The sequence below is a fragment of the Bombus vosnesenskii genome, unplaced genomic scaffold, assembly GCF_011952255.1.
Source record: "Bombus vosnesenskii isolate JDL3184/JDL3185 unplaced genomic scaffold, Bvos_JDL3184-5_v1.1 scf7180000016279, whole genome shotgun sequence".
In the NCBI taxonomy this organism is placed as follows: Eukaryota; Metazoa; Arthropoda; class Insecta; order Hymenoptera; family Apidae; genus Bombus; species Bombus vosnesenskii.
The window spans coordinates 390699-405506 of NW_022884348.1; the positions used below are offsets into that span (position 1 = coordinate 390699).

At 39.2% G+C, this 14808-nt stretch overlaps 1 protein-coding gene and 2 long non-coding RNA genes across 5 annotated transcripts in view; 2 read left to right on the top strand and 1 right to left on the bottom strand.

The window, feature by feature from the left end:
* Positions 1-14808, bottom strand: part of LOC117242838 (MAP kinase-interacting serine/threonine-protein kinase 1) — a 29631-nt gene that overhangs the window by 5528 nt on the left and 9295 nt on the right. Inside the window, exons 2-6 of one of the 3 annotated variants that reach the window (XM_033509823.1) lie at positions 14053-14056; positions 7896-8040; positions 4231-4368; positions 765-1121; positions 66-636 (exon numbers count right to left, since the gene is read on the bottom strand). In XM_033509823.1, coding sequence (XP_033365714.1) covers positions 66-636; positions 765-1121; positions 4231-4368; positions 7896-7950 — 1121 coding nt within the window. In that variant the 5' untranslated portion in view covers positions 7951-8040; positions 14053-14056. Of the gene's footprint in view, positions 1-65; positions 637-764; positions 1122-4230; positions 4369-7895; positions 9195-14052; positions 14057-14513; positions 14535-14808 lie in introns of those variants that run through there. The other 2 variants (XM_033509822.1, XM_033509821.1) reach the window with 2 other exon arrangements.
* LOC117242854 lies at positions 9895-10459 on the top strand. Its single transcript, XR_004495340.1, has 2 exons — positions 9895-10162; positions 10232-10459. It is a non-coding gene; the product is annotated as an uncharacterized LOC117242854 (long non-coding RNA).
* LOC117242853 lies at positions 10493-11984 on the top strand. The gene is made up of 2 exons (XR_004495339.1): positions 10493-10915; positions 10983-11984. It is a non-coding gene; the product is annotated as an uncharacterized LOC117242853 (long non-coding RNA).

Below are 14808 nucleotides of genomic sequence, written 5' to 3' on the forward strand. Positions count from 1 at the left end.
TTTCTTATGTCAATTGATCCAACCAGCTAAAATCGATCGATTGATAAATGCCAAGAATAACGAACCTGATAATACTAGGAGTAACGAGAGACTTTTCTGGATTTTCTACGGAGCTTGGACCAGGATTGATCCACGGATGTTTCAGAATACTCTCGGCGCTGAGCCTTTGATGGGCTTCTTTGACCAGCAAGCCCCTGATCAAATCTTTCGCATCTTCCGAAATACACCTCCATTCGTTGTCCGGAAATTCGTACCTGCCTTCTTGAATACTGCTAAATAAAAGTTGTTGGCAAGCCTCGCAATTTTCTCCTCTCTCCCAACCACAATCGGATCCGCAATTCCCATAAAAAGGTGGATAACCACAGAGAAGTATATACATGATCACGCCAAGGCTCCAGAGATCGCAACGTTTATCGTAATAATTCGCTTCTCCGGTGAAAGCTCCCACAACTTCTGGAGCCATGAAGTCGGCGCTGCCGACTGGCGTTAAGAGTTGCGGTGTAGCCACAGGACTTGACAACGAATTGTTGAACTTGATACCCGAACCAAGATCGAAGTCGCATAATTTGATCGGTATGAGCTTATCCGGATAAACGCACAAAATGTTTTCGGGTTTCAAATCCCTATGGGCGATACCTGATAGAAGCAAAGATAAGACGTTCGTTAAGAGGATAAACTTGGAGGTGTTGCACGTGGACGATACCGTAATAACATATCGAATATGTACTTAATTAAAACGATTCGAATAAAAGTGGCTTTTTTACCTTTCTTGTGAAGGAAATTTAACGCGCTTGCGATTTCTTGAATTATTTGACTGGCTTCCCGTTCGCTGAAATGAACTCTTTCTTGTATCCGACTCAACAGTTGACCACCGTTTATTTTCTCGAATACCAGATAAAACTTTACTTCGTCTTCGAAAAATTCGATCAATTGGATGATATTTGGATGGCCTTGGCAATGATGGAACGTTTCGACTTCCTTAAACACACGTGCTCGTGCGTGACCGGGAATTTTGTCGATAATTTTAACGGCATACTCCAGATCGGTATACAGCGACCTACAAGTTTGAACTGAGGCGTAAGCGCCTTCTCCAAGAACTTCGCCGGTTAATTTGTACAGTTCTGAAACAAACACGCAGTCGTATTTTAATACTAATTTTATAACTGCAGTAATATAACAATAATATAACAGAATAATATAACGATAGAATAATTTTGAGAACGGAGAGGAATATAGAAAGGAATATAATATAAGAGGGGAGAAGGGGTTGAACACGAATAGGGATGGAGAGGGAAAGGAGAGGCTGGATCAGAGAGAGAATGGGAGGAGAGAGAGAGAGAGAGAGAGAGAGACAGACAGACAGACAGATAGACAGAGAGACAGAGAGAGAGAAGCGAGGTTGACCAAAAATAATCGCATCGCGTCACGTACGCCAAAACGAACCGAGTTTCGTAGTAAGCACAACATCCTTTATTATCGCGTTTATCGGAGTAACTCGTACTTTATTCAAAGCAAAAATCGGTAGTACAGCTTTCGGAAAATCGCCAATTTAAAATTCGCGTAAAATTCGGATCGCGTCTATTCTTCTCTATTTATTCTATAGTGTAATTAACGTTACGATGCGCTATCTCGATGATTCTAAAAAGGATCGATCACACCCGAGCTCCGCCTATAGCGCGATCAATCGTCTAATCGGAAGAGTATCAACGAATGAAGGAAGCATCGTTAAGAATTTCGTACGCGTATAACTAATATATTTTTTCCGTTTCTTTGCCGACCGAGAACTTTCAACCTCTGTTGGAACTGTTGCCTGACCCTCTCGTCGCGTGTCCGCTTGCTTCTTGCTTCCCCAATAACGCAATAACACGATGCTTCCGTTTCATTCTGTACGGCTGCTCGTTCGTTTGTTCATTCCCTAGTTTCAACGTTACAACGTTACGTCGCTTCAACGTATCGTAAGCTGCTATCAACTCTCTTTTTACCTTTCCTTTTCTGTTCCCTAATCAACAGTTTTGCTCTCCCCTTAGCTCCCACCTATTCGCCTCTCGCGCCAAAGATACGATTCTCTCTCTGCTTGGCAACACCGCCGACGAATACCTAGCAACCAGAAGCCGATAATACATTTTCATGCCTCCACCGTCTCTCCGCTGCCTTTCCTTCTCCCCCTCTATGTTAAATTGCACCGCAGCACCGATTCTATTGTACACATACACATGGCATATATTCTTCGATCCGACGTCGTGATGCATAATCTATGCGTCTAATTTCATTCTCATAACATACACTTAACACGTAACGTGTATTTAGCAGTGATATTTTTATGATCCTTGTTAACTAGTTTCGTATTACGAGTAAATATAATCGACGATACAGGGAAACAGAATATTTTCTAAGTTTTACAATTTTTGCATATTTAACGAGTACGCGTTAGAACACACGTGACCGTTGATTATACAAGGATTTGATCTGTGTACGATAACGAACAAGGGACCGCTTGAAACAAGAAGCTGCGAGTTACGAGACTCCACCGACTGGGAAATATCAACAAAGCGAGAGTAGTATCTAGGAACAAGTAACGTAGAGATATCAAATTTTTACACGAATGAAAAATCCAAATATTTCATAGGAAGAAAATTATTTCGTAACGATAGAATTGAGGAAACTACAAAAGAATCACGGTTAGAAAATGCGCGTGTACATGGGAGTAAACGGTGAAAAGAATGGGGGGAAAGGATAATAAAGATTAGAAAGAGAAGGTAGAAATCTGAAGAGGCGATGGAGGAGCTTGAGACTCGAGACGTATCGACGAGTTAACCCGTGGCCCAGATTTGAACGTATACGGGTGCGCTCATGCCTAGTTTACTACTAGCAGTACGAAACGGAAGCTTCTCGAACACTGAAATTCTACTGCTCTACCGCACTGTACAAAATCGATCGTATAGTGTGACATAATAGTTTCAACTGATCAACTCGGCTAATAATTTTGTCAAAAAGAGGTTGTATTCGTTTAATCCTATTCTAGAATACGCGATAGACGAACTGAAAACCGAATTAAACGACGCATCATTCAAATAATCGAATAAAATAAATACGCTTCGCTATTCGCGTTTTAGTTTGTCCGACATTCCGTTTTTCACGACTATTCTCTGATCTTAAACCGTCCGAAGCCTTATGTCGCTTCTACCATCGACGTTTAAGGTTCGATTAAATTTTTGCTTACAAGGTACTTAGTAGCCCTTGCGAGTAGTCCCGAAATTACATCACAATTCAATTTAAGCATACATTGATCCTCTATTAGGCGTTGTCTTTTTTTTTTAAATAAGGCAACTTGTTGCCTTATAGGCAACAAAATGGTCTAAATAAGCTTATTATAAACGTCAATCTTTACTACGAATAAATCAACTTTTTCTGTACTTCCCAGGCGCCCGGGCGTGCTTTACTTTCTATTCTCTCGAGGTAACTACTTTTCATATTGTAGCAAGCAATGTATTTACTATAGGGAGTACGATCCGTATATGTATATATATTATTATTATTATTGTTATTACGAGGAAAAAATTAAGATTGCGCGCATAATCGATTGATATACTGGTTTCGTATGAATTTCTCAAAGATTCTAAATTTGTATAGGATAACATACCTGCGGTGAGGTGAGTCATCGAGGCACGAGTGACAGAGATCGTTAACTCAAACACGTGTCCGTAGTCAAACAACGAATTGACTGTTTACTATTATCTACATTTCTACCTTGCCGTAACCTACCCTGACCGATTTTTGCACTTTCTTTTTCTCTTTATTTTTTTTCTCTTTTTCCCGTTGATTTTCGTACTATACGATAAGATAATGGTATATGTTAGGAAAATCTTTGTATCGTACGTATATCGACCCGAGTAGCTGAATTAAAACTATGTACGTGCGATTTTTGATAGGTATGTATATTGAATCTCCAGATCGATCAATGAAAAATTCTTCAAAAATATATACGTTTATAAGAAGAATTATTCTATGCATAAACTATGCATACGTTGTCGTTGACCGAACAACGCGCACGCTATTCGATTAAATCGGCCGGGAAGAAATTCCTCGCTGCTCGGCCAACGACACAAGAGAACAGTACGGAATATTCAGTTACCCATCCACCATTATCGATATTTATCGCAGCGCAAGAGTCTACAAGTTCTTTCGTTCTCTCGCAGTGTGTCACGAATCTTTCCGTAAATCAAACTTTACCTTGAAAGCAAGCTGACATCAAAGACGATCCAGAGCGTTTCTTCTTGCGTCTTTTGCGCCTAGCTTCCTCTTGTCGAGCTTGCACGGCGCTCATTGATTCTCCTGTGGTATTCACAGTCTCTCTACAACTTGCTTCTTCTAAAACAAAAAAATTGTTAATACATATATGCTCGATTAATCGCAAGATATTCTAAGATTAAACATATATAAACGTATATGGTTAAACGTTCATACGTGAATGTATATATAGTATCACAATATCGTAATATAGTAATAATTAAATTATAGTATAGATATAAATAATATGGAAATCATGTGGGAAAACGAATAGAAAGTGTTTCTGTTCTTCGTTCGTTATTCTCGTTTTATAGAGTACATGAAAAAACATAATCGCAAAATTAAACGACGAATATCTGTTCGAAATGAACTATGTGTAAATTGTTATAAACTTAGAAACGAGTCGTATCTCGTGTTTTATAGCTACAGTAAGAATTATCAGGGACAAACGAAGGATAATAAAGACAGAAAGAAAATCTGATCGAGAGTATAGAAAAGTAATATGTAGAAAAATTTTGCAAAGTCCCGATATACGGTAATAAGCGGGAATTAGGCAACTCTTGTTTATCCGTGAAAACAATTTCTCGAGAATCGACCGACCAAGTACATACATACACATGTATGTACATAGATACACACACGTGACAATCCCACGCGTTCATTAACGCTATATCACATACCATACAACTCGTTTATTTGTGCACATATTTACGTGCACGCAAATATTAAAAATCTTAAAAAATTACAAGTTCGCCAACACCAGGACATTACGCATTTCGCTTGATACATATTAATGATATTTATCTTACCAATCATGGATGATTACATTATTTGATTCATTTCTATAACTGGACGTATAAATACATTGTTACGGTCGAGTTAACACGACTTCTATCTACCGCCATACACTCTCATGAAGCGAAGCCGTGATATACACGTGTAAGCGAAGAAGGCACAACGAATTTTGTAAATAATCCGACACGTTGAAACACGAAGCTAGTTTTTAATTTTTTTCCTTTTTTTTTTTATATATATATACGGCTTTCTGATTTAGGTGCGCAACAAGTTAGCGAGAACTACGTAAAACTATCTGTCGTTACGCTAGAAAAACTACGATTAATAATTAAGTGGGGCGACGAAAAGTAGCATAAAAGATGTTTGAAAGGTCAAGATCAAGTTGACTAGACGCACGAAGCTGTTCGATGAAATATGAGGAATCGCGCGTGATCACCATATTTGCCGACAACGCGTGGGTCATCGAGTAACACCGCGTGTGCAAATATGTATTTAATGAATCGATAAAGAGCGACGATCTTTGTTTCAATTTCAAACTCACAGCTCGAATTTAAACGATCCGATCAACGCGTGTTTGAATCTGTCACGAACAAAAGTTGCGTTTATTAGTGGAAAGATCCGACCGAAAGATACATTTACTTTCAATATGCGATCAAATAAAGGTTATCGCATTCTGATATCATAGATTTTCTTGATACGAAGATAATTGCAATCTCAACGCGCCGAAAAACGATTTAGCCCCGGTCAAATATAATACGACATCGTAGTTAATCGCTAATGCCGAACCGAATCGCAATTTAGCCAAGAACGAATGTGTATACTCTTCTGTTGCCTGTATCAACGATGCGATGCAACGCAATGAAACTCGATGCAAGAAGAAACACAACCAAGCACGGCAAGTACTAAGAGCTCAGGGTTCAATGACTGGCACAGAAAAGGAACGCCGCCATCTTACGCGAGATATACACACGTACGATAATGTTGCTGTATCCGCAAAACCAGCGACAATCGTCGATTCGATGTAAAAAACCTAAACGTAAACCCATGTACATAGATATGTATATATAGAGAATGGGGCATATTTTCTTTCTCGTCTATGAATTTCCACGAAGAAAGAAAAGAAAAGTGGAAAACAGAAAAAACGCCTTCTTTACGAAATGAGTTTCACTCTTGAACGTTTGTCTAATGTCATTTCACGCTTGACAATGTGTACGATATACACGAACACTGTATTCTAACTTTAACGCATTTCAAGGTTAAAAATTCTCCGAGGCTTGCTTTTCAATGGGTCTAGCAACAAGCAATTCTCTTTTCGTTTGGAGTAATATGTTTGGTCTTTTCTGCGAAAATTTTCAAAATGACGAATTATGACGTACGCGATATCGATCGGAAAATTTTTACCTTATGATCACGTTTCGCATTTCGAAAGAAACCATTCTCTTTAAAACGAAGAGTATTTACTAACGAATTTGACATGCGCACGAGCATCTCTCCTCTCCTCTCTCCCTCTCTATCCTTCCATTCTTTGTTTGGGTTACCCTTACCGACACCCTTTGCGATTTGCGTCCAACTCGAACGCGAACCGACTAACCCACTTCGACCCTCAAAAATAATTCAACGATGCACGTTACATCGTCTTAGCGTCGTGTCGCGCTTTGATCCGGCTATGCTTCGTTTTCTTTCATAATACGTATCAACTTTTGCACCTTTCGCTGCACTTTGTCTCGCTGTACATTTTCGTTTCTTATTCCTTCTTACCAATATTGCAAAATTACATATTTTTATACGTTATAATTTGTTCGATATCGACGTACGAGAAACAATTTTACAACGAAACATCGAAACAAACGATTGAAACGATAAAAAAAAATACAAACAAAGTACGCATAAACGAAATGCTAAAAATAACCTATTACACGCGTCAAAATAACAAGATAAAATTCGTATGATATAGTGCGATCGATGTGTGTATATGTGTCCATTTTGATACTGTCAAGTTTTTCAAGCGACATTTTAGGCGTAGACATATACATGCATATATAAAGTGGTTAAAAGAAGAGTTAGAACGGTACAGTTAAGAAAAACCCGAGAAATGTAAGATTATATTTGATATAAATTAAGTAAGATTCGGCGGAAACGTCGATTCGATTACTATAAATGTTTCACGACGGCTCGAATTATATGGTCGTAACTTAGTTACACAAAAATATACGATATTGCAAGCCCTAACCTACAAGACTCTAAACATGCAATAGAGATCTTATTTCGAATTTTAATTTTCGTGATTGAACAAATTTAAAACGAATTTAAACGAAAGGTTCTGAGATAGAAAACGCGAAGCGAAAAACACTGGGAACACGGCGCACCGGCTTCGAGAAAGTTCTTCCGTCAACCGACTTCCATTGTCACGTCCCGCGTTTCTCTACGCCGATTGATCTTGAAAATTTCTATCACCTCGCGCGATTGCTTATTTTACGCGTTTTCTTTCCTTTTTATCCGAATCATACAGTCAATTAATTTAACAGTTAACGATCGAAATAATATTTTTCTTTTTCTTCGACCAATGACAAAGCTCGCACGAAACGAAAACGATATCGCGATGAAATTTATTCGAAACAAAGTGTCACGTATCGAGAAAAATACAAAGGAAAAGTTTGATATAAACGGATGTTCATCCATTTCGTCGCATTGTTTTGGTTGGTTCATGACATTACCAGCAATGTTAAAATTGCCTCGAATGATTTTCGTATGTCATATCGTTGCGATCGCGTTTGGTTCAAAGTAAATATTTGGACAAGGAAAGATATTCTTACCTCTTGTAGCTTCTTGACTCCCGTCTCCTTGTTCTTCCAAGATTTTCTCCACCATTTTTGCAACAATTCCACTTAGCTTCGATGGTTTAATATCCCAAATAAAAGGGTAAAAGAGGAAAATGTAGTTCTCGTTTGAAACAAAACTCTGTTTTGCCCTTTTTTTTCTCTTCTTCGAGTCTCCTTTCTGTTTCGTCTAGCGAACAGCAATGAAACTCTTTCTCCTCCTATCTCTTAATCCGATATCAATAATTATAAAAAAGAGTCAGTCGTATATACAAAAACATGTAAATCCACTAAGTTACTGATATAATCTTCTTTCCCACTATTTCAATTTCCCAAACCACTGTACGTTGCTTTCTTCGATCCTTTCTCTTCTCCCTTTACCGACGTACTCCCGTTTTTGCTTTCGCTCTCTATCTCGCTCGTTCTCGATGTTTCTGCCTCGGGATAATTCGATGTATATCAGCGTCGGTATCACAGATATAAATAAATATATAAAGACTATTTCTCTGTTTCTGTAGTTCTCGCGACTTACAGAAGCGACAAACGATGCTACACTACTACGGTAGATGATACGCGTCGTAGCTGAATCGTTTGAATAAATACTATCACAGACTTAAACACTGCGCGCCTTTTCTTCACTTTTTTCTATTTCTTTCACTTCACTGCCTTCAGAACTATAGGTATACGAATAAATAGTTCTATCGTCTAGCCTATCACTTTCGAACAGATGAGACGTTTTGTCAACGGACGAATCTTCTCCGCTGGAACCAAAATTTCTGCACGACTCCTCCTCGATTTCTTCTCAATTTCTCCTCTAACGTCGAAACTTCGGCTACTTCTGTACCCTTGAGTCTCCTGATCGTACTCTGAGACCTTTCGTCGGATAAACTAACGTTTTCCGTATACGAAAATCTCCGCGGATGGTCGCTGTTCCGTTGTCGGTATCCCACAGCCTTTCGCACGTAGCGGTAGCCCGGCTCGGAAGCGCATTAAAAATCCTTCAGCTAACACATCGAGTCTTTCCTTTCACCTTCCCTCACTGCTCGGCAGTTCCTTTCCGACTGAACTTCGCAAGATGGCCACTTCGCTTACTAACAGACTGCCCCCTCTCCAACCTCACTGCTCTCGTCCCGGCACTCCCGGCAGCATCGATGTCCACTGCTCCCACCACGCTCGTGCCGTTCCCTCTAACCTCCCCACTCCCGTGTCGTTTTACTTCTACGTAGGATCGGGCGACTTCGTCGACGCCCTCTGAAACGACGCCGCGTCACGTAGCTCTTAGTCAGGGGTTCTCGAACGCTCCGAAGTACACTCACGTAATTACCGAATCGTATGATGCAATCTTTACGTGATTTACAATTCTATTTTCAATGAATTCATCGTCGATATTTTATAATTGAATACTTACTCGACATTTGCTTGTTACCATGCAAATGTCGCTTAGAAAGCTATTCTATGAATTAGGAATCGCGATTGAAAGTAGTCGTGACTAATTTAATAGTCAGGCCAACAATAGAAAAATTAAACGTTAAAAACACTTTCTTCCTCTCTTTCACTTTTTCACATTGCTTTTTCCTCTATTTCCTTGAATAATAAATCGCCAAAGAACCCTTGAGAATCACTGATCGCTCTCGTATGTTTGGAATCGACTTGCCGGTAATAACGCCATTTCATACGTAATATTCATCGTAAACGTTTTTACTAAGAGCTTGGACACAACGCATTTTTCGAGCGAATAGCGAGATTATATTCTCGAAATGTTTACGATCTAGCATCATTTATACCCACGTTATATCGGATGAGTGCCAGATAAACGCAGGGGAACGGGAAATATCGGCGGGTGATTGCGACGTGCGTTGTTTTAGGAAGAGATGCGCGCGCACAATGGCCACGTATAACATCACGCGACATAGAAAAAGAATCGAGAGAGACGACCGAGAGAGAATACGTACTCGGTTGGTTCTAGCGTGTGTGTGTGTGTTGTTGTTGTTGTGTGTGTGCGCGCGCGCTCGCGCAAGGGAGCGTCACGGTGAGAGATGAAACACCAGGAAAGAAGACAAAGAAGGGAGTATGTATGCAGAAGAGAAACGGAAAGAGATAGACGCAACATTGTCGAGTTCCATAGTAGTGAAACACACGCACACACATAAGAGCGCTTATAATTTTTACGCTACGCGCAGACTCGTGTTGACTATCGAAGTTTGTTTTCAATCAGCCAGCATCGCGTGAACTTGTTGCCCGTATAATTGGTATAGTATTGCGTGGTAAGTTTATTAGCCGTATTCTTATATTACGTAAGGTTATAAGGTCGATTGTTTACCTGGCTGTTTCAGCCACCGTTTTACATAATTGACCAACTCCAATATTGTCTTGCAAAAAGTTTAACGAACAAAAGCACATCATTGCTGCATCATCCACATCATAGATGCGATAATCAACCAGATATCGATCACATATCACATCGAATTAACAAATCGAGAAAAATGTTCGATCGCAGAAGGAGGATATATACTTTATGTATATCCTTGTACAGTGCGTTCGTATAAACGAATAGGAAATTGCGCTTTTGGCTCTTTATACAATTTTATAAACAATCGCTTCAAAAAAAAAAAAAACGTTTAATTTAAACATCGAGGAGATTTAATCGTTGATCAGAATCAACAAATATTATTACGTAGAAATGGAATGCATCGAACGAGCTTTTACGCTCTTACCCTGAGAACGCGACGGATTTCTTGTCTAAACAGAAAATTTAAAGGACAATGTTGTTCGGTCGCACAAAATAACAGCATAAACCGGTTTCTGCACGTGGCAAGAGTTGCTCGATCGTGTCCGGTGAACCGGCAGTACCCGACTACAATACCTACCACCATGCTATCGATTTACGTAACTTTCTTCCACTTTTGACACACATTCCTCCCTAAGTTATTTTGAAGTTCCAGGATGACGAAACGGAAGATAAGGCCAAATGTGCGTTTGACTAGGTGGCTAAGATGGGTTTAAGGGTTGCGGGTTACGTAAGTATTATGTATGTAACTTGAAGAGGCTTCGTAGCTATGAATCAACCAGGTGCAACGTAAGCAGGTGCCAAAGGGCAAGGCGTAATCGCGGAGAAACCGAGGATGAAAAAAGATAACGAAAGTTGAATTTTCAAAATGGTCACTGCTGCTAGTTCATAATCGTTTTTCGAGTTGTCTCGATTCTGTCACGTGATGTCGACTGTTTTAGATAGAATCGATCGTTTAAATCGATTTGGAATACGTGTATTTATAACGGCGACGTTAAGAAGCTCGATTACTACGACTCATCGAACAATATTTGTAAAACCACGGAGATGACCACGAAACTGTATATTGATACAAATTTATGTAATTACTTCAGGTTCTATGCATGACACGATGAAATCATCGAGAATTCATTAATTTTAACGAGTTATTATCGTTCTTCGGTAACCAGTGACTCATCGAAACGGATTATCGCTGTACTCTATCTCTTATCGTTTAACGAAGCGAGAGAAATGCGCGTTGCAAATTTCTATTGCGAACTCACCTAGTGCCGCCTTTCAAAAATAAACGAAATTTTGGTTAAATTATAGCGATATTTGGTTCTTGAATAGCTAATCTAATTGGTTAATGGTTAATGACATTTAGTTTAGCAGTGAGAGAAGAAACCAGATAACGCGAACGATGTGTATATTACATATCCCGTGTTAATAAAGTTAAAGCAAAACAATTACGGTGTGATACAAGACGCGCATATTATGTTATGTAATTTGACAAACCGATCGCTCAGCACGAATCGTTCACCTCTCTAAAACTTTTATTCGTAAACTTATGGATGTCTTTGAATGAAAGTATGGCTTATTTAGATGCAGTATCGGGGCTAACGGTTAAGAAATAGGTTGTAATGATTCGAATTTGAATATTTTGGCGTCTAATATAACCTTTAATTAGTCGAGCAACAACAACGACAACAGGTTATGAAAACCGTTAAGATAGTTTAAACGATTAATAATACCGAAATAGATATATTTTCAGAGTTTTACGTAATATAAATCGTTCGATAAAACAATCGGGATTAATACGCGGAGAAAAAGAAATTGGTAAATACGATAGAGAGCGGAAAAGAGCCGAATTTGTTCGAATTACGCTACTTGTTTAAAAGATAGTGAAAAGTAATTGTGATTTTTTTGTTTCGAGTGTTCACACATGGCTAGGCGAATTCGCGATTGGAAATATTTTCGAAGAGAAATTGCCGTCGAATAAATTTTCTCAAGAGCTAATTGATCCATAAGCAACGAAGATAAAAGGAGCGAGAACGATATACTCGACGAGCGTCGATTGTCGAGCGTCGAGCGTCGAGCGTGAAGGCATGATTTCACGCAGCACGTGGATCCACGATTCAGGGTCAAATAATAGGACGCGCAGAAGTTCTTTGTCCAAGGTCTTCCGCATGATATTCAGTTTTGGTTGACTGTTTTATCACGCGTAAATTTTACACAACACCTTTGACGTTTTGTATTTTTTGTTTGAATGGCAAACTTCTTTATGCTTGCGAAGCGATAAATTACATACAGACTTATATCTACCTATATCTGCTTTCAAAAAAAGAGCGATGCGTCGTAGATATATGTTTGGTTATTACAACTAATCTAATTCTATTCGATATCATAATAAAAAAATATCTTGTTACAATGCACAAAAATTCGCAACTCCTTTTTCCTTTCAAAATTTGATCCTTTGGATTCGCCACGACAACGTATATAGGCGCGATATTCGCACACTTCGTATCGTATAAATACATAAATGTATGTATATGTAATCCATTACTTGTTATCTTAAGATCAAAGGGACGTTGATAGATATTATCGAATGGTATGGAGAGGTATGGAGAGCGAGAGAAAGAGAGAATGAGCACCTTGAATAGTGCAGGGTATAGAACGTATAAAGCAGTATTATCAAGAGAGACCGAGAGAGAGAGAGAAAAGTATCGGTAATATTTCCAAAAAGATTTTTATTTGTGATTCTATCGTTAGGTATTGTTTAAAGTTCTCACGAAATCTAGTAGATCCTTACGACGACGTAATAAGACGCGGAAATAATTTAGTTCGTTCGTGACCGCATCGGTACAGTTAGTAGCAGAATTAATTGCAAATCCACGTTTTCGCCAGCGAATTAATCAAGGTATTAGTTTATAAATTAAGTCGACATTTATAGACACTTAATAAACTGTAAATTAAGGAGAGGATACGAGACAATTTCGATGATTAACGTTGTACGGTGTGAAAAACCGACGAAACCATCCTCCGTGAAAAATGCCAACGAACTTGCTTGACCCGGGAGGAAGACCAGTGGCCTGATCTGGTATCGATCACACATCAAATTTCCTACGATTCCGCGTTTCGTGGCATTACCGTATTCCATGTTTTTCGCCGATCGGATCGCTAAAACATCAAACCGGTCTACGATTTCTACGATCTACCCTGTGTACGCTCTGTAGCCTTGACTTTATTGTAGCAAACGCGTACAGATTTACATACATATGTGCCTAAGTACCTTTATTACGACTGTGTCGCGATATCGCTATCTCCTTTGCCCCTTTTCTTTTTGTAACAACGACATGCAAATTATATTCATCGGCGAAACTTGTCGCGCGTATCCGTCTCTTCTTCTTTTATCTTATTTCTCAGAAACGAACATCCTTATAGGTTCGCCTTTATATGGATCCTTTTTGCGGTGATACGTAACGTACGTACTACTTAGGTATGTACATGCGATCAATGATGTCTCGTGATGGTTCGACGCACACCAAATAAAAATATGGAAAATAGTAAATATTTTCTGCGGAACGAGCGCGATAAGATTAAGCAAGTGGTATTTCTTTCTCGCTTGTCGCGATGTACAAAGCGCGATTTCTTGCGATAAAGACAAGCTGTTGAACAAGCGAATCGAAGGCGAACTCGTGAATAGATAATGAGAATATTAGGAGTGAATTAAAGGCGAATACCCGAATAGAAATGCAACGAGGTTCGAATTGTCGGATAATTTTCGAAGATCAGAGACATTTTCGACGAATATATAATCGTATTACGTGTAATCTGACCTATTACGAGAAAGGAGATAACGAGTTCGTCTCGCGTGATATATCGGTACACTTGTCTGCGCGACATTGCCCAGAAACGTTTTTACAAAACAAATTTCCGAGGGAGGGAAGAGGATAACGTTGCTTGCGCGTTGGCATTCTTACGATAACATTACACGATTTTGCACGATAACGATAACGTCGTTATTGATAAGCTTGTCAATAAACAATAAATTCTGTAATCTGTAATTCTGTAATCTACAGCCTCGTGCAAGTTTACGAAATTGTTGCCTAAGCGTCCTACGTAATCGAAAATTATTTCCAATAATACACCATAAATTGAAAAGACGTTTAGACGTTTCGTCCGATATCTCTCTAGACCTTGATACGATTCGCTTTCCGGTGGAATCATTCGATAGGACTCGAGTCTCGAAACGATCGAAAGAATCGAATCGGTACGATCGCTTGTAACCGAGCAGACAGACTCAGAAATGCTGAATATTGCTGAATTTTATATTATATTATACTACGTACCTTCCGGACGGTCGAACGAGTTGCAACGAACACACCAGTTAGCATAAACGATATTTATAACGATACGTTAGACACGGGACTCGTGCCAGACGCGTAAAAGCGATTTGGACCCGTTTTATTCTCGAAAACGAGTATCTCTCGCGCATCGTCGAAAATTTGCTCGCGATCTGCACACCTGTTTGACTTTCCATGTCAAAACGTGAATAAATACGAAGAAACGCGGCTGATCTTGTTAAAAAGCTATATCCTCTCGGATTTTGAAATATGTTCTAAAGCTCGACATCCTGAACAGCTT